Genomic DNA, 25,000 nt, shown 5'->3' on the forward strand with positions numbered 1-25,000 from the left:
TGGTGACCTCTATTCATGTTTAAAACCAATACAAAGTTTCCAATCGAAAAATACAGGGGGCATAAGTCAGTCCACCCCTATGTTAAAGGTCCTATGGTATGAAAATGTGGTTTTTTAACATGAATATGAGTTCCCCCAGCCTGCCTTAGAGCCCTAGCCTCGTGAGACTGTCCTGATCTCAGCCTGCCTATGGTCCCCCAGTGGCTAGAAATGGTGATAGGTGTAAACCGAGCCCTGGGTATCCTGCTCTGCCTTTGAGAAAATGAAAGCTCAGATGGACCAATCAGGAATCTTCTCCTTATGAGGTCATAAGGGGAAAGGTTACCTCCCCTTTCTCAGCTTTGCCTGCCCAGAGAATTTGGCCCACCCATGAGAGAGAGAGAGAGACATCATGGCTTTCAAACGAGCAAAGTGGCAGTTGGTCAAGACCACTTCAGATACAGTATTAGGGGACCACTAAGGTCTATATAAAAGAGACTTCAGATACAGTATTAGGGGACCACTAAGGTCTATATAAAAGAGACTTCAGATACAGTATTAGGGGACCACTAAGGTCTATATAAAAGACACTTCAGATACAGTATTAGGGGACCACTAAGGTCTATATAAAAGAGACTTCAGATACAGTATTAGGGGACCAGTAAGGTTTATATAAAAGAGACTTCAGATACAGTATTAGGGGACCACTAAGGTCTATATAAAAGAGACTTTTTAGACCTTTAAATTCCCATAGAGGCAGGCAGATGTTTATTTTTAAAGGCCAGTTATTTCATGGATCCAGGATACTATGCATCCTGATAAAGTTCCCTTGGCCTTTGGAATTAAAATAGACCCGCCCACGTCATCACATAACCTCCATACCTAGAGATTGGCATGGTGTTATGTCAGTTAGCCTAATAGCTGGTTTGATTTTGAGAGATGATATTATGGAAAGTACCCCATGCCAGTCTCTACGGACGGACAGACTGACAACCTGTTCCTTCTCACCTGGAGCGGGCCCGGTGGGGTAGGATGACTTTGGCCTCGGCAGCCAGAAACCCATCAGAGAGTCTCCAGGTGTCCTGGAACCTGGCGGGGTCTGAGGACGGGCACAGCAAAGATTAGCTCTCACTGAACGTCCCAAACATGGACTTATTCACAAAAAGCCTCAAAAACATGAAAAAAAAGCATCAAACATGTTAAAAAAGCAAAAAAAAAATGCAAAAACGTGGTAAGAAGCAGAGATCGATTTTGATTTTGTGTCTGAAATATGGACTCGTTTGGGTTCTCAGTGAAGGTGGAAGTTCTAAGAGGGCGGTTAGACTCAAGAGTTACTCAGTTTGGGTTTAGGTTCTTCAAGAGGTTTAGTTTCTCATTCTGAGAGACTAGAGAAACCCAGCTCTTTACCCTCCGCAGGACTCCTAACACCACCTGTTGAGAGACTCTAAACTCTTAGTTTGACTTCTGAATGCCCTGCCCAAGGCTTAATGAAGTAAACAAAATCGAGAAAGAGACAAAAAGCAACAAAAACCCTGAAAAAGAAACAAAACTGAAAAAGTAACAAAAACTCGGAAAAAGTAACCAAAAACTATGAAAAAGTAACAAAAACTATTAAAAAGTAACGGAAAAGTAACAAAAACTCTGAAAAAGTAACAAAAAAGTAACCAAAAACTATGAAAAAGTAACAAAAACTATGAAAAAGTAAACGAAAACTCTGAAACTCTTTACCTTTACCCTCCGCAGGACTCCTAACACCACCTGTTGAGACTCTAAACTCTTAGTTTGACTTCTGAATGCCCTGCCCAAGGCTTAATAAAGAAAACTAATTCGAGAAAGAGACAAAAAGCAACAAAAACCCTGAAAAAGAAACAAAAACTATGATAAAGTAACAAAAACTATGAAAAAGTAACCAAAAACTCTGAAAAAGTAACAAAAACTATTAAAAAGTAACTGAAAAGTAACCAAAACTCTGAAAAAGTAACCAAAAACTCTGAGAAAGTAACAAAAACTCTGAAAAAGTAACAAAAACTCTGAAAAAGTAACAAAAACTATTAAAAAGTAACTGAAAACTAACCAAAACTCTGAAAAAGTAACCAAAAACTCTGAGAAAGTAACAAAAACTCTGAAAAAGTAACAAAAACTCTGAAAAAGTAACCGAAAAGTAACCGAAAACTCTGAAAAAGTAACAAAAACTATGAAAAAGTAACCGAAAAGTAACAAAAACTATGAAAAAGTAACCAAAAACTCTGAAAAAGTAACAAAAACTATGAAAAAGTAACCAAAAACTCTGAAAAAGTATCCAAAAAGTAACGAAACTCTGAAAAAGTAACCAAAAAGTAACCAAAAACTCTGAAAAAGTAACCGAAAAGTAACCAAAAACTCTGAAAAAGTAACAAAACAGTCAGAAAAAGCGATTAAAAAAATGAAGAAAATCGGTCCTCTGAGCAGCTGTAACCTGAACAGTCCTGATGCACCTGATTTTTAAACCGTTTGTGTTGAAAGAGTCCCAAAACATCAGAGTACAGAACTTCAGACATTGGTGATCCATGGTGATGGCACAAAGACACAGATCAATACATAAGATCTCTCACCAACACTTAGCAGAGCTTCGGTGAAGTCTGGAGTAGCGATGGGCACGGGGAGCCTGAAGATCTCATATAACACCTCCAACAAGCCTTTCTGGGGGGGGGGGGGGCGAATGACATCACAGCAATCAGACACCCACTCCATACAGAAACTTAAACTTATTCCACCAACTCTGCTCCGCTCGCATCTACAACATGTCTGCTTCCTCTTTCTCTATCGCTCTTCTCGATATCACCGAGTATGTGAGATCATGCACTAGGGATACATTACATGGGACACACAGACAGACACACACACACACACACACACACACAGACACACACACACACACACACACACACACACACACACACACACACACACACACACACACACACACACACACACACACACACACACACAGACACACACACACACACACACACACACACACACACACACACACCCGACCCAAACCTGACCATCATTTCTAAATATCTGTATCCATGCCTTAACAGATAGGTACTTCACCTTTAAAAAGCCTAGTTTAATATGGCTCCTGTCAGAGCCAGGGGAACTGTAGAGGTGTAGGGGTAGTTAAACTAAGACATTAGTGTCAACATATAAAGGGCTGGGGGTATCCATACCCTAACTTTCATCGTTAGCCAATTATATCTGTCAATGAAACCAGAAGTAAACGTTCAGTTAATGGACCTACAATGTTGCTAAACTCTAGTTAATGTCTAGTTAAAGTCCAGTTATAGTCTAGTTAAAGTCCAGTTAAAGTCCAGTTAAACTCTAGTTAAAGTCCAGTTAAAGTCCAGTTAAATTCCAGTTATAGTCTAGTTAAAGTCCAGTTAAATTCCAGTTATAGTCTAGTTAAAGTCCAGTTAAATTCCAGTTATAGTCTAGTTAAAGTCCAGTTAAATTCCAGTTATAGTCTAGTTAAAGTCCAGTTAAATTCCAGTTATAGTCTAGTTAAAGTCCAGTTAAATTCCAGTTATAGTCTAGTTAAAGTCTAGGTAAACTGTAGTTAAAGTCCAGTTAAATTCCAGTTATAGTCTAGTTAAAGTCTAGGTAAACTGTAGTTAAAGTCCAGTTATAGTTATTTTCTAACAGTGGTGTGAACACTCCCCCTAACCTCTAGTTAAAGTCTAGTTAAAGTTGATTTCTATAACACTCCCCCTAACCTCTAGTTAAAGTCTAGTTAAAGTTGAGTTCTATAACACTCACCCTAACCTCCATGTTTGGGATGCACAGTAAGCCGATGAGAGACTGGATGCCTGAGTTGCCAGCCTTGCACAGGTTGATGATCCCTGAGAGAAGAAAGAGAGAACACATTCAGAAACAGTAAAGCATGAGGTCATCACATCCCTCCAGTCCTGTTGTAGTTCCTTATTCTCTGGTGTTGTAGTTCTTTCTTCTGTTTATTCTTTCGGTCACTAGTCCAAAGATTATTCTCTGTATCAGGACTACAAATGAGACTTCTTAAGACCCTTTAAGACCCTGCAGAAACCTTGTTAGAATGTCTCTAATAACTATGTTAGTCAGGACATCTGAGACCTTACCAGACCAGGAGCGGAAGGCCGCCACGATGGCCATCCTGCTGGACAGGAACCGGGCCTCTCGGTCCTCCCTGAGGACATGGAAACACACACACACACAGCTGTTCACATGGAAACACACACACACACACAGCTGTTCACATGGAAACACACACACACACACACACAGCTGTTCACATGGAAACACACACACACACACACACAGCTGTTCACATGGAAACACACACACACACACACAGCTGTTCACATGGAAACACACACACACACACACACACAGCTGTTCACACACACACACAGGTTCACAAAAACACACACACACACAGCTGTTCACATGGAAACACACACACACACACAGCTGTTCACATGGAAACACACACACACACACAGCTGTTCACATGGACACACACACACACACACACACAGCTGTTCACATGGAAACACACACACACACACACACACACACACACACACAGCTGTTCACATGAAGACACACACACACACACAGCTGTTCACATGAGAACACACACACACAGCTGTTCACATGAGAACACACACACACACAGCTGTTCACATGGAAACACACACACACACACACAGCTGTTCACATGGAAACACACACACAGCTGTTCACATGGAAACACACACACAAACACACACACACAGCTGTTCACATGGAAACACACACACAGCTGTTCACATGGAAACACACACACAGCTGTTCACATGGAAACACACACACACAGCTGTTCACATGGAAACACACACACACAGCTGTTCACATGAGAACACACACAGCTGTTCACATGGAAACACACACACACAGCTGTTCACATGGAAACACACACACACACACACACACACACACACACACACACACTGTTCACATGAGAACACACACAGCTGTTCACATGGAAACACACAGCTGTTCACATGGAAACACACACACACAGCTGTTCACATGGAAACACACAGCTGTTCACATGAGAACACACACACACAGTTGTTCACATGAAAACAGACACACACACACACACACACACACACACACACACACACACACACACACACACACACACACCTGTTCACATGAAAACACACACAGCTGATCACATGAGAACACAGCTGTTCACATGAAAACACACACACCTGTTCACATGGAAACACACACACACACACACACACACACAGCTGTTCACATGGAAACACACACACACAGCTGTTCACATGAAAACACACACACCTGTTCACATGGAAACACACACACACACACACAGCTGTTCACATGGAAACACACACACACACACACAGCTGTTCACATGAAAACACACACACCTGTTCACATGGAAACACACACACACACACACACACACACACACACACAGCTGTTCACATGGAAACACACACACACAGTTGTTCACATGAAAACAGACACACACACACACACACACACACACACACAGCTGTTCACATGAGAACACACACAGCTGTTCACATGGAAACACAGCTGTTCACATGAGAACACACACACAGCTGTTCACATGAGAACACACACACACAGTTGTTCACATGAAAACAGACACACACACACACACACACACACACACACACACACACACACAGCTGTTCACATGAGAACACACACAGCTGTTCACATGGAAACACAGCTGATCACATGAGAACACACACACAAAGCTGTTCACATGGAAACACACAGCTGTTCACATGGAAACACACACACACACACAGCTGTTCACATGGAAACACACAGCTGTTCACATGAAAACACAGCTGTTCACATGGAAACACTTCACTAAAAGACCCAACCAATCCAGGAAAGCTGCACAGACAGACAGACCGACAGAGAGACAGACAGGCAGGCAGAGAGACAGGCAGGCAGGCAGGCAGGCAGGCAGGCAGGCAGAGAGACAGACAGACAGACAGACAAGCAGACAGACAGAGAGACAGACAGACAGGCAGACAGACACTTACTTGAGCTGCCCTTCAGTCGTGTCAGCGTTGTGACGGTAGTGGAAGTCTGTGAAAGGTGCGAGGATTTGCTGCAGGACACACAAGAGAGGGATGAGAACTACACACAACACACTATACAATACATCTAGAAATGTGTGTGTGTCTCCCTCTGTGTGTGCGATCATGTGGAGAGTGTGTTTCTGTGTGTGTTTCTGTGTGTGTGTGTCTCTGTGTGTGTGTCTCTGTGTGTGCGTGTCTCTAGGTGTGTGTGTTTCTGTGTGTGTGTGTCTCTATGTGTGTGTGTCTCTGTGTGTGCGTGTCTCTAGGTGTGTGTGTCTCTGTGTGTATGTGTGTCTCTAGGTGTGCCTGTCTCTAGGTGTGTGTGTGTGTTTCTATTTGTGTGTGTCTCTGTGTGTGTGTGTGTGTCTGTGTGTTTGTGTGTCCGTGTGTGTCTCTCCGTGTGTGTCTCTGTGTGCGTGTGTCTCTGTTTGTGTGTGTGTGTCTCCGTGTGTGTCTCAGTGTGTGTGTGAGTGTGTGCGTGTCTCTGTCTCAGTGTGTGTGTGTCTCAGTGTGTGTGTCTCAGTGTGTGTGTGTGTGTGTGTGTGTGTGTGCGTGTCTCTGTCTCAGTGTGTCTCAGTGTGTGTGTGTGTGTGTGTGTGTGTGTGTGTGTGTGTGTGTGTGTGTGTGTGTGTGTGTGTGTGTGTGTCTCTGTCTCAGTGTGTCTCAGTGTGTGTGTCTCTGTGTGTGTGTGTGTGTGTGTGTGTGTGTGTGTGTGTGTCTCTCTGTCTCAGTGTGTGTGTGTGTGTGTCTCTGTCTCAGTGTGTGTGTCTCAGTGTGTGTGTGTGTGTGTGTGTGTGTGTGTGTGTGTGTCTCTGTCTCTGTCTCAGTGTGTGTGTGTCTCAGTGTGTGTGTGTGTCTCAGTGTGTGTGTGTGTGTGTGTGTGTGTGTGTCTCTGTCTCAGTGTGTGTGTGTCTCAGTGTGTGTGTGTGTGTGTGTGTCTCTGTCTCAGTGTGTGTGTCTCAGTGTGTGTGTGTGTGTCTCAGTGTGTGTACCTCCAGCTCCACGTCTACCCGTACGTACTGCCTGGTGCGGGGGTGGTTGAGCAGATGGAGGATGGTGGTGATCAGAGCCTCGTTGATGCGGCTCAGCTGACAGTCGATGACGCTCTTCAGGATGGTGCTGAGGCCACCACGCTTAGCCACCACCTCTGGGTTCTTCAGAGCTACACACACACACACACACACACACACACACACACACACACACACACACACACACACACACACACACACACACACACACACAGAGACACACACACAGAGACACACACACAGAGACACACACACACACACACACACACGTATCAGAGACATAGCAGAGGCTTTTTACCAGGGCTGTGCTCAATTGAAGAAATTCTTAGTCGACTAACACTCCTTAAAGTGCCCATATTCTGCTCATTTTCAGGTTCATAACTGTATTTTAAGGTTGTACCAGAATAGGTTTACATGGTTTAATTATCAACAAAACACCATGTTTTTGTTGTACTGCACAGCTCTCTCTCACTGCTGCAGATCCTCTTTTCACCTGGTTTCCGTTTTAGCTACAGAGTGAGACCTCTTTTCATCTTCTTCTTCTGTACTATCTTTGATTGCACTCGCACATGCTCAGTAGCTCAGATGTAGCTCATGTCAGCTAGCTCCATAGACAGTAAAAGAAAGTCTGTTTCTCCAACTTCAGTCAGTTCCAAGGCAGGATCAGCTGGGAGACTTCTTCTAAACCAGGGAGCACATGGGAGGAGTTCTTTTGGAGATTATGGTGAACTTGTGTGTGTTGTAGCAGTGCTTTGCTATTGAGAACAACGTAGCATGCTAGCGTTAGCATGCTAACGCTAGCATGCTACGCTACGAGCTGACGGTTGTGGTTAGCCAGCTCATTTCGGACTGTGACGTCACAGTCCGAGCCGATTGTGACCAGCTAACCCGGAGACTGAAGGCAGGACACATTCAGAAACCAGATCTCACTCAGAACACCATGGATGGTTGTTTTTGAAGTTTGTATGTGTGTGGAAGCACCAGAGACACAAAATAACTCCCCAAATCCCAGAAAAAAGTGATTTTTTCATAATATGGGCACTTTAAACTGTGCCCTGAGGTTGGGCGATGTCCCCTAAATTGGCAGTTGACGATGTCAACCGGGGGGTGGTTCTTTTTTACATAAATATTTGTTTCTACTACTATTGGCTAACAATTGACATAGAAACAATCTGACATACATTTAAATGCCCTCTGTAAATAGACCGTATTAAATGTTGGCGCTGGTAGGGGCACTAAATAACAACTTGACCTACTTTCACTTAACTACAGTACCGTAAAGTCACGTAACGACAGTACAGTGGAACGTTTGCCTTTAACAGAGCGACAGTAATAACCTAATACACAATTACTGAGTTTAAACTACATTCTCCACAAAGAGTCGTGCTTAAAGCACCACTTTAATTCTTGTGTTTACCAGAGATGTGCTCGTACGCTTCTTGGAAATAAATCATTCAGCATGAAAACAGCATCAAACATGACTAATGGACTAAAGAGATCTAAGTTGACTAAGACCAAAACCACCGATTAGTCGACTAATCCACTAAGAGGGAGCAGCCCTACTTTTCACACACTCATACCATACTTCATAACAAGTATTTTACCAAGTAACTCTGTCCACTCACATAGCCCCTGTGTTAGAATTAAAGTGTAACTTTGTTTCAACCTGGACCCTATTTCCCTGTGCATTAGTTTCTAAGTGACTGATGTAAACAAAAAGCTTGGAAATTGGTCCAGTATGGAGGGCGAACGCTGTACTGTAACTGTCAGAAGCAAACAAATAACAAATGTTCACCTTAAGTTTCCATCCACTACAGTAAAAGTGCTGTTTTTGACACTGAAACTCCACCAGACTCCATGTAAATAATCAGGACTTTTATCATCGTGAAACACACTTCATTCAGAGTGGACAGAAACTAAATAAAACTACCAAAAGCCGTCTTGGTTCATCTTTCCACTGTTCCAACAATCACCACTCTGGTTTGGTTGAAATAAACCTTTAATTCACACATTTACATGTGGAGATATGCTGGCTCTATATGTGCTAAAAGTCCTGATTATTTACATGGAGTCTGGTGGAGATATGCTGGCTCTAAACGTGCTAAAAGTCCTGATTATTTACATGGAGTCTGGTGGAGATATGCTGGCTCTATACACGCTAAAAAGTCCTGATTATTTACATGGAGTCTGGTGGAGATATGCTGGCTCTAAACGTGCTAAAAGTCCTGATTATTTACATGGAGTCTGGTGGAGATATGCTGGCTCTATACACGCTAAAAGTCCTGATTATTTACATGGAGTCTGGTGGAGATATGCTGGCTCTAAACGTGCTAAAAGTCCTGATTATTTACATGGAGTCTGGTGGAGATATGCTGGCTCTATACACGCTAAAAGTCCTGATTATTTACATGGAGTCTGGTGGAGATATGCTGGCTCTATACACGCTAAAAGTCCTGATTATTTACATGGAGTCTGGTGGAGATATGCTGGCTCTATACACGCTAAAAGTCCTGATTATTTACATGGAGTCTGGTGGAGATATACTGGCTCTATACACACTAAAAGTCCTGATTATTTACATGGAGTCTGGTGGAGAAATGATGGCTCTATACACACTAAAAGTCCTGATTATTTACATGGAGTTTGTGTGTGTTTGTGTATGTGTATCTCTGTGTGTGTGTGTGTGTGTGTGGGTATATGTGTCTCTCTGTGTGTGTGTTTGTGTATATGTGTCTGTGTGTGTGTCTCTGTGTGTGTGTATGTGTGTATATGTGTCTCTCTGTGTGTGTGTTTGTGTAAATATGTGTGTGTGTGTGTGTGTGTGTGTGTGTCTCTGTGTGTGTATGTGTGTATATGTGTCTGTGTGTGTGTGTTTTTGTATATGTGTCTGTGTGTGTGTGTGTGTTTGTGTATATGTGTCTGTGTGTGTGTGTGTGTGTGTGTGTGTGTGTGTGTGTGTGTGTGTGTCACTGTGTGTCTGTCTGTGTGTGTGTTTGTGTATAAGTGTCTCTGTGTGTGTGTTTGTGTATATGTCTGTGTGTGTGTGTATGTGTGTGTATATGTGACTCTGTGTGTGTGTGTTTGTGTATATGTGTCTCTGCGTGTGTGGTTGTGTGTCTCTGTGTGTGTGTGTGTGTTTGTGTATATGTGTCTCTGTGTGTTTGTTTGTGTATACGTGTCTCTCTGTGTGTGTGTGTGTGTGTGTGTGTGTGTGTGTGTGTGTGTGTGTGTGTGTGTGTGTGTGTGTGTGTGTGTGTGTGTCTCTGTGTGTGTGACTAAGCTAAAAGGATCTTCCTCCTTAACTAAAAGCTCTCTCTCCGTAGTGATCCATCCCATAATGTCTCAGAGTAATTCCCCTTTAACGTCTCTTGTGCAGGAACTCACCGAGCTCACACACGATGGCGATGGCTGCGCGGACCATGCGGTCTCTCTCCTGGAGTCCGTCCGTTCCCACGGCGATGAGGGAGTTAGCAACAGAGGAGGGGAACAGCATGGCGTTGACGGTGATGATCTACGGGGGGCATGAGTCATCACACGGAGGAGGAGAAATACTTAGTGTTTTTCATGCAGAAATGTCTGTCTTCAGCTGCTCAAAGATGTCATATTAAACTGAAGATATATGTCATATAGCAGATATATATATAAATATGGGGTTGTTTGTTTTGGACAAAACATCGACAGACATCTCACTGGACTTTGAGAGAAATTGGGATCAAAATGTTTCAGTTTGTTTGATTTTATAGAACAAACGATTAATAGATTTATCTACAAAATAATCAGCAGATTAATGGATAACAGAAAGACTCACCGTGTGTGTGTGTGTGTGTGTGTGTGTGTGTGTGAGTACAACAGTGGGTTAAAAAATATGTGTGTATGTCACTGCGTGTGTGTGTCACTGCGTGTGTGTGTCACTGCGTGTGTGTGTCACTGTGTGTGTGTGTCTGTGTGTACAACAGTGGGTTAAAAAATATATGTGTGTGTCACTGCGTGTGTGTGTCACTGTGTGTGTGTGTCACTGTGTGTGTACAACAGTGGGTTAAAAAATATGTGTGTGTGTGTCACTGTGTGTGTATGTGTGCGTACAACAGTGGGTTAAAAAATATGTGTGTGTGTCACTGTGTGTGTGTCACTGTGTGTGTGTGTGTGTGTGTGTGTGTGTGTGTACAACAGTGGGTTAAAAAATGTGTGTGTCACTGTGTGTGTGTGTGTGTGTGTGTGTGTGTGTGTGTGTGTGTGTACAACAGTGGGTTAAAAAATATGTGTGTCACTGTGTGCGTGTGTGTGTGTGTGTGTGTGTGTGTGTGTGTGTGTGTACAACAGTGGGTTAAAAAATATATGTGTGTCACTGTGTGTGTGTGTGTGTGTTTGTACAACAGTGGGTTAAAACATGTGTGTGTGTCACTGTGTGTGTGTGTGTGTGTGTGTTTGTACAACAGTGGGTTAAAACATGTGTGTGTGTCACTGTGTGTGTGTGTGCGTGTGTGTGTGTGTCACTGTGTGTGTGTGTGTGTGTGTGTGTGTGTGTGTGTGTGTGTGTGTGTGTGTGTGCAATAGTGGGTTAAAAAATATGTGTGTTTGTGTGTTTGAACAGCTGTATACTACTAACCTCTAAACCTTTGTGAAACAGGAACTAATACAGCAGAGAACTTCCTTCCTTTTATCATTGCACATCAAGTATTGCACAAAAAAAACATATTGCACGTAACACAAGTAATTTAGTGTGTGTGTGTGTCTGTATGTTTCTATGTGTGTGTGTCCCACGTAATGTACCCCTAGTATTAGATCAGTGTATGATGTCCCATACTCTCAGATATGGATACTAGTATTTGAGGCTTTTTGAAACGTATAAAAACCAAAATAAAAAGGTGTGACGTTACCTTTCTGACGAGCCTCAGAGCCTGAGTCCGCTCGCCCTCGTTGCTCTGCTGGATGTCGATGCATCTGAACGAACACACACACACACACACACACACACACACACACACACACACACACACACACACACACACACACACACACACACACACACACACACACACACACACACACACACACACACACACACACACACACACACACACTAAATGAGTCACTCCCAGGACTTTCCTCTCTAACCCTTGCGTTGTCCCGGCAACGTTTGGTTGTACTGGGTCAAAATGTAAAAAAGTTTTGGTTGTCCTTTTCCACACTTATCAAAGTTTCTGTGAATAATTGTCTGCTTTTTTGACATTTTCTTTTTTTAAAGCTTTTCCCACAAGAAACCCAAGAAATTTAGAGTGCGTCACTGTGTGTGTGTGTGTCTGTCCGTCTCTGTGTCTGTGTATATGTGTGTGTATGTGTGTCTGTCTCTGTGTGTGTCTGTGTGTTTGTCTGTCTGTGTGCGTGTGTCTGTCTGTCTCTGTGTATCTGTGTGTGTCTGTCTCTGTGTGTGTGTCAGTCTGTGTGTGTGTGTGTGTGTCTGTCTCTGTGTGTGTCCGTGTGTGTGTGTCTATGTGTCTGTCTCTGTGTGTCTGTCTGTGTGTGTGTGTCAGTCTCTGTGTGTCTGTCTCTGTGTGTGTGTCTGTCTCTGTGTGTGTGTCTGTCTCTGTGTGTGTGTCTGTCTCTGTGTGTCTGTCTCTGTGTGTGTCTGTCTCTGTGTGTGTGTCTGTCTCTGTGTGTGTGTCTCTGTGTGTGTGTCTGTCTCTGTGTGTGTCTGTCTCTGTGTGTGTGTGTCTGTCTCTGTGTGTGTCTGTCTCTGTGTGTGTGTCTGTCTCTGTGTGTCTGTCTCTGTGTGTGTGTCTGTCTGTGTGTCTGTCTCTGTGTGTGTGTCTGTCTCTGTGTGTGTCTGTCTCTGTGTGTGTGTCTGTCTCTGTGTGTGTGTGTGTGTGTGTCTGTCTCTGTGTGTGTGTGTCTGTCTCTGTGTGTCTGTCTCTGTGTGTGTGTGTGTCTGTCTCTGTGTGTGTGTGTCTGTCTCTGTGTGTGTGTCTGTCTCTGTGTGTCTGTCTCTGTGTGTCTGTCTGTGTGTGTGTCTGTCTCTGTGTGTGTGTCTGTCTCTGTGTGTCTGTCTCTGTGTGTGTGTGTGTCTGTCTCTGTGTGTGTGTCTGTCTCTGTGTGTGTGTCTGTCTCTGTGTGTCTGTCTGTCTCTGTGTGTCTGTCTGTCTCTGTGTGTGTGTCTGTCTCTGTGTGTGTGTCTGTCTCTGTGTGTCTGTCTGTCTCTGTGTGTGTGTGTGTCTGTCTCTGTGTGTGTGTCTGTCTCTGTGTGTGTGTCTGTCTCTGTGTGTGTGTCTGTCTCTGTGTGTCTGTGTGTCATGTGACTTTTCTTTAAAGCTTTTGACATTTTTTTTCCTACATTTTTCAAAGTTATTTCATCATTTTGTCTCTACATGCTATAAAATGGACTAAACATCCAGATTCAGTGAAAGTAGTGAACTGATGGTGTATCTAACTTCCACGTTACTTATTTTTAACATTTTGGTTGACAGAAACCCACGTTTCTGATAAAGAAACTTTTACAGAGTGGGTCAGATTAGCCCCGAGGACACCAGGAGAGTTAATATCAACCCCGATTTGTCCGAGCAGATCTCACCTGGCTATCAAGTAGTCCACCTGCAGCCGGAGGACCTTCTGCAGCACGCTGGTGTCTCTGATGAGGTAACGCAGCGCCCGCAGGCCTGCCGCACGCACTTCCTTCGCCTCATTCAGAAGAGCCAGTCGCAGACTGGAAAACACACACACAACATGAGTCCAAGAATGCAAAACCAACATAAGATACAATTTAATAAGACTTAGTGGGCTCTATGTTCCCTTGTCTCGGTGTCTGAGTGTCGGATGTGATCAATAATCTCTGAAACTGGTCCAGTATTAAACGAGTACCGAGCTGTGATCTAACCCTACAGGACTAATGTTCAGCAGCAGAGAGAGTCCACTAAAAGTTCTGTTGTTGCCGCTGACAAACTCAGATTATTATTCTAAGTGTCTGACAACATTATGGGATGGATCCCTCCAGAGATAGACATTTAGTTAAAGAGGAAGATCCTTTTAGTTTAACATGAAACAGCCCCAAAATCCCCATCACCAAACTCCACCAGACTCCATGTAAATAATCAGGACTTTTAGCATGTATAGAGTCAGCATATCTCCACCAGACTCCATGTAAATAATCAGGACTTTTAGCGTGTATAGAGCCAGCATATCTCCACCAGACTCCATGTAAATAATCAGGACTTTTAGCGTGTATAGAGCCAGCATATCTCCACCAGACTCCATGTAAATAATCAGGACTTTTATCATCGTAAAACACACTTCAATCAAAGTGGACAGAAACTAAATAAAACTACCAAACGCCGACTTGGTTCATTTTTCCAATGTTACAACAATCACCACTCTGGTTTGGTTGAAATAAACCCTTAATTCACCCATTTACATGTGGAAATATGCTGGCTCTATACACGCTAAATGTCCTGATTATTTACATGGAGTCTGGTGGAGATATGCTGGCTCTATACACGCTAAAAGTCCTGATTATTTACATGGAGTCTGGTGGAGATATGCTGGCTCTATACACGCTAAAAGTCCTGATTATTTACATGGAGTCTGGTGGAGATATGCTGGCTCTATACACGCTAAAAGTCCTGATTATTTACATGGAGTCTGGTGGAGTTTGGTTACAGTGTTCATGCTCAATACTGGACCAATGGGGAAATAGGATCCATGTTTAGAAGAACCTAAATGACCCTTTAAACATTAAGTCTGGAATCTGTTTAAATCGTAGCGCCGGACAATAGTTAGGAAAGGTTAAATGCAGACGATATATTCCATGGATGTAAATACAGGATATATTATTATGTCTGCTGGAAACTAGACAGACAGACAGACAGACAGACAGACAGACAGACAGACACACACTCACACAGAGACACACACCACTTACCAAATAATGATTTCTTCGTAAGTAAAGCCAAAGTTCTCCTCGCGGTGGCTGATGCTGCATAGCAGCTGCAACAGAGACAACAAACCGAGAAGTGATTCACACACACACAAAACTGTTGTGTGTCTCTGTGTGTGTGTGTATGTGTGTGTGTGTGTGTGTGCGTGTGTGTGTGTGTGTGTGTGTGTCTGTGTGTGTGCGTATGTGTGTGTGTGTGTGTGTGTCTCTGTGTGTGTGCGTATGTGTGTCTGTGTGTGTCTGTGTGTGTGTGTGTGTGTGTGTGTGTGTGTGTGTGTGTGTGTGTCTGTGTGTGTGTGTGTCTGTGTGTGTGTGTGTGTGTGTCTCTGTGTGTGTGTGTGTGTGTGTGTGTGTGTGTGTGTGTGTGTGTGTGTGTGTGTGTGTGTGTGTGTGTGTGTGTGTGTGTGTGTGTGTGCATGCGTGTGTGTGTGTGTGTGTGTGTGTGTGTGTGTGTGTGTGTGTGTGTGTGTGTGTGCATGCGTATGTGTGTGTGTGTGTGTGTGTGTGTGTGTGTGTGCATGCGTATGTGTGTGTGTGTGTGTGTGTGTGTGATACTTTAACAGTTTTACCACAAACAGACTTTCTTCACTTGATAGAACGTATCTTTGCTGTGTGACTCATGGCTCAGTTCATACAGGATCAGAACATTATCTGTCCTCCTGGTTCACTAGTGGACACATTTCAACTGAAATAAGGTCCCACGGTGGACACAGGAAGGGGCGGGACTTACACACAGGAAGGGGCGGGGCTTGTTCTCTCTATAACTCGGTGGTGGCCTTACCTTTATGAAGTTGTTCAGGTGGCCCAGTTTGCGCATGTTACTGACTCCGTGCGGTTTGGCCACATTTTGAAGGATTTCCCGGAAGTTTTCTGACGGTTCTGCCGGAGAGAAAGGAAAGGAAATAAGATGAAACCAGTGTCCCAAATTAACTTTCTGACTCAGATAAATCTACCGGCTAAAAGAATAGATTCTGTTTTCTTTAAAACATCCAAAAACTTTATGGTTGGGGTGGGAAGTAGTGGCTGCCTAAAAACTACACATACCGGAAAACAGACAGAAAACTGACCTAAAACTGACTGAAAACCAGAGTGAAAACAGACAGAAAACTGACTGAAAACCAGAGTGAAAACTGACAGAAAACTGACTGAAAACCAGAGTGAAAACTGACAGAAAACTGACTGAAAACCAGAGTGAAAACTGACAGAAAACTGACTGAAAACCAGAGTGAAAACTGACCTAAAACTGACTGAAAACCAGAGTGAAAACAGACAGAAAACTGACTGAAAACCAGAGTGAAAACAGACAGAAAACTGACTGAAAACCAGAGTGAAAACAGACAGAAAACTGACTGAAAACCAGAGTGAAAACTGACCTAAAACTGACTGAGAAAAGACCTAAAACTGACTGAAAACCAGAGTGAAAACAGACAGAAAACTGAATGAAAACCAGAGTGAAAACTGACCTAAAACTGACTGAGAAAAGACCTAAAACTGACTGAAAACCTTTCTGAAAAAAAGACAGAAAACTGTCGAAAACTGACCGAAAAAAGACTGACCGAGTCACTTCCCGTTTTTTAAATCTCGTCTTAAAAGTCATTTATTTTCTTTGGCTTTTAACTCAGTCTGAGGGATGATTTTTGAGGTTGTTTTTTGTTTTTTTTGTATTGCTATTTCATTGTTCCATTGTGCCACTTCTATATGTTATTGCTTATTTTAGATTGTGTTCAGCACTTTGGTCAACCATGTTGTTTCTTAAAGTGCTTTATAAATAAAGGTGGATTGGATTGGATTTGGCGCCTGGCGAGTGTGAAGTTCAGACCCTGAATGTAACCAAGACGAGCGTGAGGCCGTGTTGCCATAACACGGGCCGATGAAGCGCTGTGTACTCGTGTGTTTTAGGGAGGAAGTGGTTTAGCCGGGCAAACTAACTCCGTGTGTTCAGTCAAAACAAGACCCAGACGGAGACAGACTTGAGGATGTGGTCCCTTGTTCTCAGTTCCTACCAACCACTATGTGCTTCTCACGTTCCTCTAAAAACACACACACACTGTTACCCTCTAAACGCTGGTTTATAACAGTTATAATACAGTTATAATACAGTTATAATATAGTTATAATACAGTTATAATATAGTTATAATATAGTTATAATATAGTTTGTGTGGAAACCAGCTCCAGAAACATTTCAGTAAAAAAAGAGAAATCACACAATCAGACAATTCCGCTGCAAAACAAACCTATAGGGGGTTAATAACATATGTGTCTCTGGGACATGTTTTCATGCTAGTCTAATGCATCTCTAGCTTTAAACTAGCTACCGCTAACGTGTGGTTAGCCGCTAACGCTAGCCTTCAGGGGCAGAGGGTAAATCTCTATTTCTACACCACTAACAAGGCTCAAAATAGCACCACACTTCCACGGTAGCAGAATGAGTCCTTACATGGAAACACAAGCATTGAGAACTCTGTAAGTGGGCAGACAGTTTATTAGAAAAAATATAGATTATAAAGACAGTAAGTTAATGTTTACATGTGGGGGCCAGTCAAACCATGCACACCGTGCGACCAGTGACCAGTAACGTAGCTCCAACACAGCGTTGGTGGTTCGACTCGTCAGGACTGTCGTCCAAGATGGCAGCCGAATGTAAACATTAATTTATAATCTATCTTTTTAATAAACTGTCTGTACACTTACAGAGTTCTCAATGCTTGCGTTTACATGTAGGGCCCCCTCATTTAGGGCTGCTCGATAACGGAAAAAAATTATAAATCACGATTATTTCGGTCAGTATTGAATTCACGATAATTTAAACACGATCGCTCGTTGACTTCTGGAAAGATGTTGCAATTATTGAACTTAAAAAACAGTGGAAAAAGTTAAATAAATCAACAGTAAAAAAAAACACACAACTGTGAACTTTGCCGTAATACTTTTCTTATTTAAACTTTATTTTTTCATTCAGAACACGAGAGAAAATAAGAGTTTACTTGCAAAAACGTAAATGAGCGAAATAATAGTTTTTCTCGATTATTCTGTTTACTGTGATCGTTGGGAGCCGAAATCATGATCACGATTAAATTTCTATTAATTGCACAGCCCTACCCTCATTCTGCCACCGTGGAAGTGTGGTGCTATTTTGAGCCTTGTTAGCGGTGTAGAAATAGAGATTTACCCTCTGCCCCGAAGGCTAGCGTTAGCGGCTAATCAGTGGTTTGCTGTAGCTTGTTTAAAGCTAAAGACACATTTGATTAGCATGAAAACATGTCCCAGAGAACGCTCGACTCGGGACACATGCGTTATTAACCCCCTTGGTTCCCTTTGTGCCTGATTTCTCCTTTAAATAAATAGAGGGCAATATTCCCCCAGAGGATAAGAGCCAGATTTATCCAGTCCATCATTTAAATAGTAATAGAAACTAAACCTTAAACACATGACAACAGTTAGAGTTCTAATAGATTACCAACTACTCTGCTAGCACTGAAATTATTCTACCTAAATGAGTGCAAGATATACAAATGTGTTGTGTTGTGTTGTCTACAGGAGATGATTCCTAAAGTAAGGGCTAACCAGAGACCTGTTCACAGGAGTCTGTCTGACAGGGAAAGCTCTCTGGCTGATGCATTCTGGGAGAGTCTGAGTCGGATTCAGAGACACTAATAATCCAAATGGGCAATTCAGGTGCAGCTTCCTCCGTCTAGACTGTGTGTGTGTGTGTGTGTGTGTGTGTGTGTGTGTGTGTGTGTGTGTGTGTGTGTGTGTGTGTGTGTGTGTGTGTGTGTGTGTGTGTACCCTTTTTACTATATTCGTGGGGTCCAAAAACCGGGGACTACAGTATACTTGTGGGGTCTGCACAGCCTCGTGGGGACCAAAATGCTGGTCCCCATGAGTTTAAAGGGCTGTTTGAGGGTTAAGACTTGGTTTTAGGATTAGGGTTAGAATTAGGTTATGGTTAGGGTGAGGGTAAGGGTTAAGGTTAGGCATTTAGTTGTGATGGTTAGGGTAAGGGTAAGGGTTAAGGTTAGGCATTTAGTTGTGATGGTTAAGGTTAGGGTAAGGGTTAAGGTTAGGCATTTAGTTGTGATGGTTAAGGTTAGGGTAAGGGTTAAGGTTAGGCATTTAGTTGTGATGGTTAAGGTTAGGGTAAGGGTTAAGGTTAGGCATTTAGTTGTGATGGTTAAGGTTAAGGTAAGGGGCTAGGGAATGCATTATGTCAATGACAAGTCCCCACAAAGATAGTAATACAGACATGTGTGTGTGTGTGTGTCGGAGGAGGAAAAACATGTTGAAATGTATGCAGACAGGTTACAATAACTATTGTTAACTATATACTAAATAAAACACACGCAAGAAAAACACTACCATATATTACACACACACACACACACACACACACACACACACACACACACACACACACACACACACACACACACACACACACACACACACACACACACACACACACACAGACACACTAGGGCTGTACCAAATGATAATCTTTTAAACGACTAACAATGAATTTTTCAATTAGCGATTATTTTCCCACTGCTGAATTATTAACAATTTACACAAAACTAATTTCAATGAGGCTCAAATCTCTATTTATTCAACTAGTTTAACACTGACTGCTGTGTTCAGGTCAAATGAAGTAGTAGAGCAGCCGGAAGCCAGATGTAGACTACCAACCCATGGCTCTCAGGAGGAATACCCAAATGAAAACTGAAAGTGAACACAGCACGAGCTTAAGGAGCAGCTTGGATTAGCTCGGTGTAACAGTAGCAGGTCAAAGGACCATTGGAACTGAGCTGGGGGAAAAGGCATTTAAGTTTGCTGCTCCCTCTGCATGGAACAAGTTGCAAAAAATCCATGAAACTTACTGAACTGGTGTCATTGGTGGCTTTTAAGAGGATGTAGTTTGACTTGGAGGGAATGACCTCTGGCTGCAGATGTTTTACCTGATGGGTTTAGTATTCTGGTGGACTCTGAGGGATTTGCTGTTTCACTTGTTTTATGTTCTAAGTGTTTTTGTGTATTTTGTATTGGCATGTACTGTATGTGTGGTTGTACTGCTGCCTGCCTTGGCCAGGACACTCTTGAAAAAGAGATTTTTTAATCTCAACGAGTTTCTTCCTGGTTAAATAAAAAAAAAAAAAAAAAGGAATAGGCTCTTCTCCCTTTAATATAACAGTTAAAAAAAGTGCAATTTTAGCAACATCTGAAATCAGATGTATGAAATAAATCCAACATGTGAAGGTCAGTTGCAGAGTGTGTGATCGACTGGGTCACTCATGATGATGGTAACCCAACTCAACGGACCATTGGGCTACTACTGGGAACACATTCTGTGTCACTGTGTTGATCATCGCACATGCTTGGGAGCTGAGCTCAGATCGGGCCTAAAAGAATCAAGCCCGAGCCTACTAGAGCCCGTGCACGTTGTGTCCGAGCCCGGCCCATTACCTCGAATTATGTGTCTGAGCCCGGTTAAACCGACAAGTTTTTAATACGTGGTACGGGTGGCTGGGGAAAATAGATACAGCATAGTATCGCAATATTTTCCCTGGCAATACTGTATCGGTACACAGACGCCAAGTATGGATCTATTTTATATATATATACACAATACATACATACATACATACATACATACATACATACATACATACATACATACATATATTAGGGCTGCCACCTCTTAGTCGACTAATCGGTAGTTTTGGTCTTAGTCGACTAAGATTTCTTTAGTCCATTAGTCATTTTTTATGCTTGTTCATGCTTGATTACTTATTTCCAAGAAACTTCTGAGCACATTTATGGTAAACACAAGATTTAAAGTGGTGCTTTTGCAGGATTAATTGTGGAGAAACTCAGTTTTACAGATGGTTAATTAACTACATTTATATTGTGCTTTTCTAGTCTCTAGTCTAGTCTCAAAGCGCACAGCTCTGTCAGTTAAATCAACTAATCGATTAGTCGACTAAGAATATCTTTAGTCGAGGACAGCCCCTAATATATATATATATATATATATATATATATATATATATATATATATATATATATATATATATATATATATATGTGTGTGTGTGTGTGTGTGTGTGTGTGTGTGTGTGTGTGTGTGTGTGTTGGTCAGTTTGTCTGCTTGACAATCCCCATTTTGCAGCAATACAACTGAAGTGAGCTGAACACACGAGAAGAGAAATGTGTCTATGTTGAACAAGTTTCGTTTTGGGTAACATGACTTTGCGTAAACATACACGCCACTTTCCTAAAGCTAAGTGGCGTGTTATCGGTATTAGAGGTGTGAATCATCACTGTCACGATGCCTCACATCCATGTTTCTATTAAAGTCCATGCAGGATATTTAATTCAGAGCTTTTCAAGCTTCCAAAACCAAACATTCTGCAGTGCTCTAATACTAAATAACTTGGATACATAAAACTATACAGCACTGAGCACATGGCACCTCCTGAATGTGCAAAAACATACCAGAATATATAAACAGAAATGTTGTCAGGCCGACATTACATTATAAACAGAAATAATGCATTATGAGCCGGCTGATTATCGATGCAGCATCGTCCATGTCCACGATTCAATGCATTGATTATTAGATAAATTTCAACAGCTCTAACCTGGACACGTTTTCAGGTATCCGCGTGTGTGTCTACGCTGTATACAGCGGATGTAAACATCAACACCACGTTGCGTGTTATCGCGAGAACGTGACGTACTATTGCGAGAACAACGTCACGCACGTGTAAGAAGAAGAAAAAAAAAAACAGGAAAAAAAAGGTTGGGTTTAGGACAAGAAAATTGGGAAAGTTGGTAACGCTAAAAAGCGACAAAAACACACTTAGGAAAACCATAAACGGTTAGGGTTTAGGAAAGAAACACTGGGGGAAGGCTTAAAAAGCAAAAGTCCAACCAAGCTCACGTCCCTTTATACTACTCGCTAAGGCGAAAACTCACTCGCAATGGCGGGCGAATTGCGTTGACAAACACGCTAAAAAGCGATTTTGCGTCTTGGTAACACGCCTATGTGTTACCAACATGGCATACGAATTGGCGTGTCCTACGTACGCCTCTTCATGAGCTCAGTCGGTTTTGGGGGACATAACTTGAAATTGTGGAAAAATTTGAAGTTGGAAAAAAGGTTATAAATTGCAATACATCGCAGAATATTGCAATATGTTTAAAATCGCAATAATATTTTATGGTGACATGGGTATGGTGAGGATATCGTGTTGTGTGGCCTCTGGTGATTCCTGCCCCTAATACGGGAGCCGTCTAACTGAAGTTATAAAGGACTCTGGCCCGGTTGAAGCCTGGGGAAGACCCGATTTAGCCCAGTTTACCTCCCACTCCAGTCAGTGCTGGACATCTACCCAGAGCTACGGGAGAAGCTGGAGAGCCATAGCTTTCTCCCCACCCAGTTAGGCTAATAAAGTCATGACTTAAAAAACACAAATGCTTGATGAAGGGCCCGGCCCGAGGATAGTGGCGGGACATACTGGGCTGGCCAAAAAGGTCTATCTCAGTAGGGATCATTCCCATTCTGTTGTCAGACCTTCACAGACAGACAGACAAAGATGTCCAGAGTCTGGGACAGAGACGCGATGCTTCATGTAAACAAACTGCTGCTGCAGGAGTTCATCTGCGCAGGCTCAATGCTACTCAGCTAACAGCTAGCCTTAAACCTCCTGTCACAGCCTAAGATGACCGATGCATGACTACAGCACTTATGGCTGGCTGGCTAAATACATAAATACATAACAGGCTATCTTCCCCACTCACAGACAACAGCTATAACAACAACAACAGAGAGCGTCGTCTGATAAAACGGGCAATAATACTGCGAAATACATTTGACTATGTATGCTCTTTACTTATATGTATTTACTGGTTGTTTACATGGAGAGTGTCCTGTGCTTGTTGTGAGATTAATAACCTTAAATCTTGAATCATGGCTGGTTTAACTATAGCTAGCCTGTGTCGACTTTTCTGTTAAAGAGTAAGATCCTTTTTTTCAACATAAAAACATCCGCGAAATTACGTTCGCTAAACCCACCAGACTCCATGTAAATAATCAGTGATTTTAGCATCGTAAAACACACTTCATTCAAAGTGGACAGAAACTAAATAAAACTACCAAAAGCCGTCTTGGTTCATCTTTCCACTGTTCCAACAATCACCACTCTGGGTTGGTTGAAATAAACCCTTAATTCACCCATTTAGATGTGGAGATATGCTGGCTCTATACACGCTTAAAGTCCTGATTATTTACATGGAGTCTGGTGGAGATATGCTGGCTCTATACACGCTAAAAATCCTGATTATTTACATGGAGTCTGGTGGAAATATGCTGGCTCTATACACGTTAAAAGTCCTGATTATTTACATGGAGTCTGGTGGAGATATGCTGGCTCTGTACACGCAAAAAGTCCTGATTATTTACATGGAGTCTGATGGAGTTTGGTGATGGGGATTTCGGGGCTGTTCCATGGTGCAGTGTTTTAAATAATACGGTTTGTTTATATGGAGAGTGTCCTGTGCTTGTCCACCTGTCCCTTGCTGCTGCTGCAACAGTGTTACATGTCCCCGTTGTGGTATTAATAACCTTAAATCTTAAATCGTGGCTGGTTTAGGTTTAGCTAGCTATAGATAGCCTGTGGTAGCTATATAGCTAACATTAGCTAACTCAGGTAGCTAGTCAGTTAGCTTGATAATATGACATCGCTACCTGTGTTACATTACACGGCCCAGAAAGGGAGGACTACCAAGTGGAAGGGGGCTTTCACTACATATGGCTACTGTTTGTAGGGACAGCTACACGTCCATTTTGAGCAATAATCGGGTGATGGATGAAGCTAGTTTTACCTCTGGTGAGATCCAGCGGGACGTTCTCCTCCCCGCTGTCATTCCGACCTGTCAGAAACACAGGGAGAAATGGCGCCAGGTTTATCACAAGCCTGAGAAGATGTAGTTACACAATATGTCTCCATTACGAGTGTCACTGGGTCGAGTTTATCACACTTACCTCGCATCCGAAGACTCCGGATAGGACGGCCGCGGAAGCTGGCCGCCATGTTTCCAGGAACATACACACAACACCGGAAACTTCGCGGTTTCTCGCGAGAAAAGAAAACAACAATAAAACGGTTGGTGTCGTGACTCGGCAGCAGCAGACCTAGGATCAGATCTTACCTTCCTCCCGCTCCGATCTCTCTATCAGGGATACAAACTTAATTCTGACCCAGAAACTGTTTTATGGTCAGTGAAGAAAGAGCTTTTTCTAAAAAGAAAATGAAAGATTCATTTTTTAAATTAAAAAAAATATATATATTTTTATTTAATTATTATTATTATTTTTAGCAATTATTTTTATTTTTTTATTTTTTATCTCAGACGATTATCTTTTAAAATAGAGGTCAAAATCTATGGAATGCAATTTTATTCCATATACAATAAATAAATATGTATATGAAATACATCCTGACAAATAAATTAGGCAATAGGCAATCTTTATTGTTGATATAAAAAAAAGTCACAGTAATCCCCACAGTATGCATCATCAATGAATATATCTGTTTAATGTGAAGAGTAAGATCCTTTTAGTTTAACATGAAACAGCCCCGAAACCACCATCACCAAACTCCATGTAAATAATCAGGACTTTTAGGTGTATAGAGCCAGCATATCTCCACCAGACTCCATGTAAATAATCAGGACTTTTAGTGTGTATAGAGCCAGCATATCTCCACCAGACTCCATGTAAATAATCAGGACTTTTAGCGTGTATAGAGCCAGCATATCTCCACCAGACTCCATGTAAATAATCAGGACTTTTAGCGTATATAGAGCCAGCATATCTCCACCAGACTCCATGTAAATAATCAGGACTTT

General features: G+C 42.3%; 1 protein-coding gene across 1 annotated transcript in view; it reads right to left on the reverse strand.

Annotated features, from left to right (window-relative positions):
• Nucleotides 1-24,215, reverse strand: part of LOC114555160 (rapamycin-insensitive companion of mTOR) — a 51,776-nt gene extending 27,561 nt beyond the window's left edge. Inside the window, exons 1-13 of the mRNA XM_028577349.1 lie at nt 24,135-24,215; nt 23,975-24,022; nt 15,874-15,971; nt 15,078-15,142; nt 13,734-13,865; nt 12,046-12,109; nt 10,553-10,679; nt 7,130-7,299; nt 6,099-6,166; nt 4,113-4,180; nt 3,778-3,860; nt 2,571-2,658; nt 988-1,078 (exon numbers count right to left, since the gene is read on the reverse strand). Coding sequence (XP_028433150.1) covers nt 988-1,078; nt 2,571-2,658; nt 3,778-3,860; nt 4,113-4,180; nt 6,099-6,166; nt 7,130-7,299; nt 10,553-10,679; nt 12,046-12,109; nt 13,734-13,865; nt 15,078-15,142; nt 15,874-15,971; nt 23,975-24,022; nt 24,135-24,183 — 1,151 coding nt within the window. The 5' untranslated portion in view covers nt 24,184-24,215. The remainder of the gene's footprint in view (nt 1-987; nt 1,079-2,570; nt 2,659-3,777; nt 3,861-4,112; nt 4,181-6,098; nt 6,167-7,129; nt 7,300-10,552; nt 10,680-12,045; nt 12,110-13,733; nt 13,866-15,077; nt 15,143-15,873; nt 15,972-23,974; nt 24,023-24,134) is intronic.
• Nucleotides 24,216-25,000: the final 785 nt, after the last annotated feature.

Source organism: Perca flavescens, chromosome 5 (assembly GCF_004354835.1).
Source record: "Perca flavescens isolate YP-PL-M2 chromosome 5, PFLA_1.0, whole genome shotgun sequence".
Lineage (NCBI taxonomy): Eukaryota > Metazoa > Chordata > Actinopteri > Perciformes > Percidae > Perca > Perca flavescens.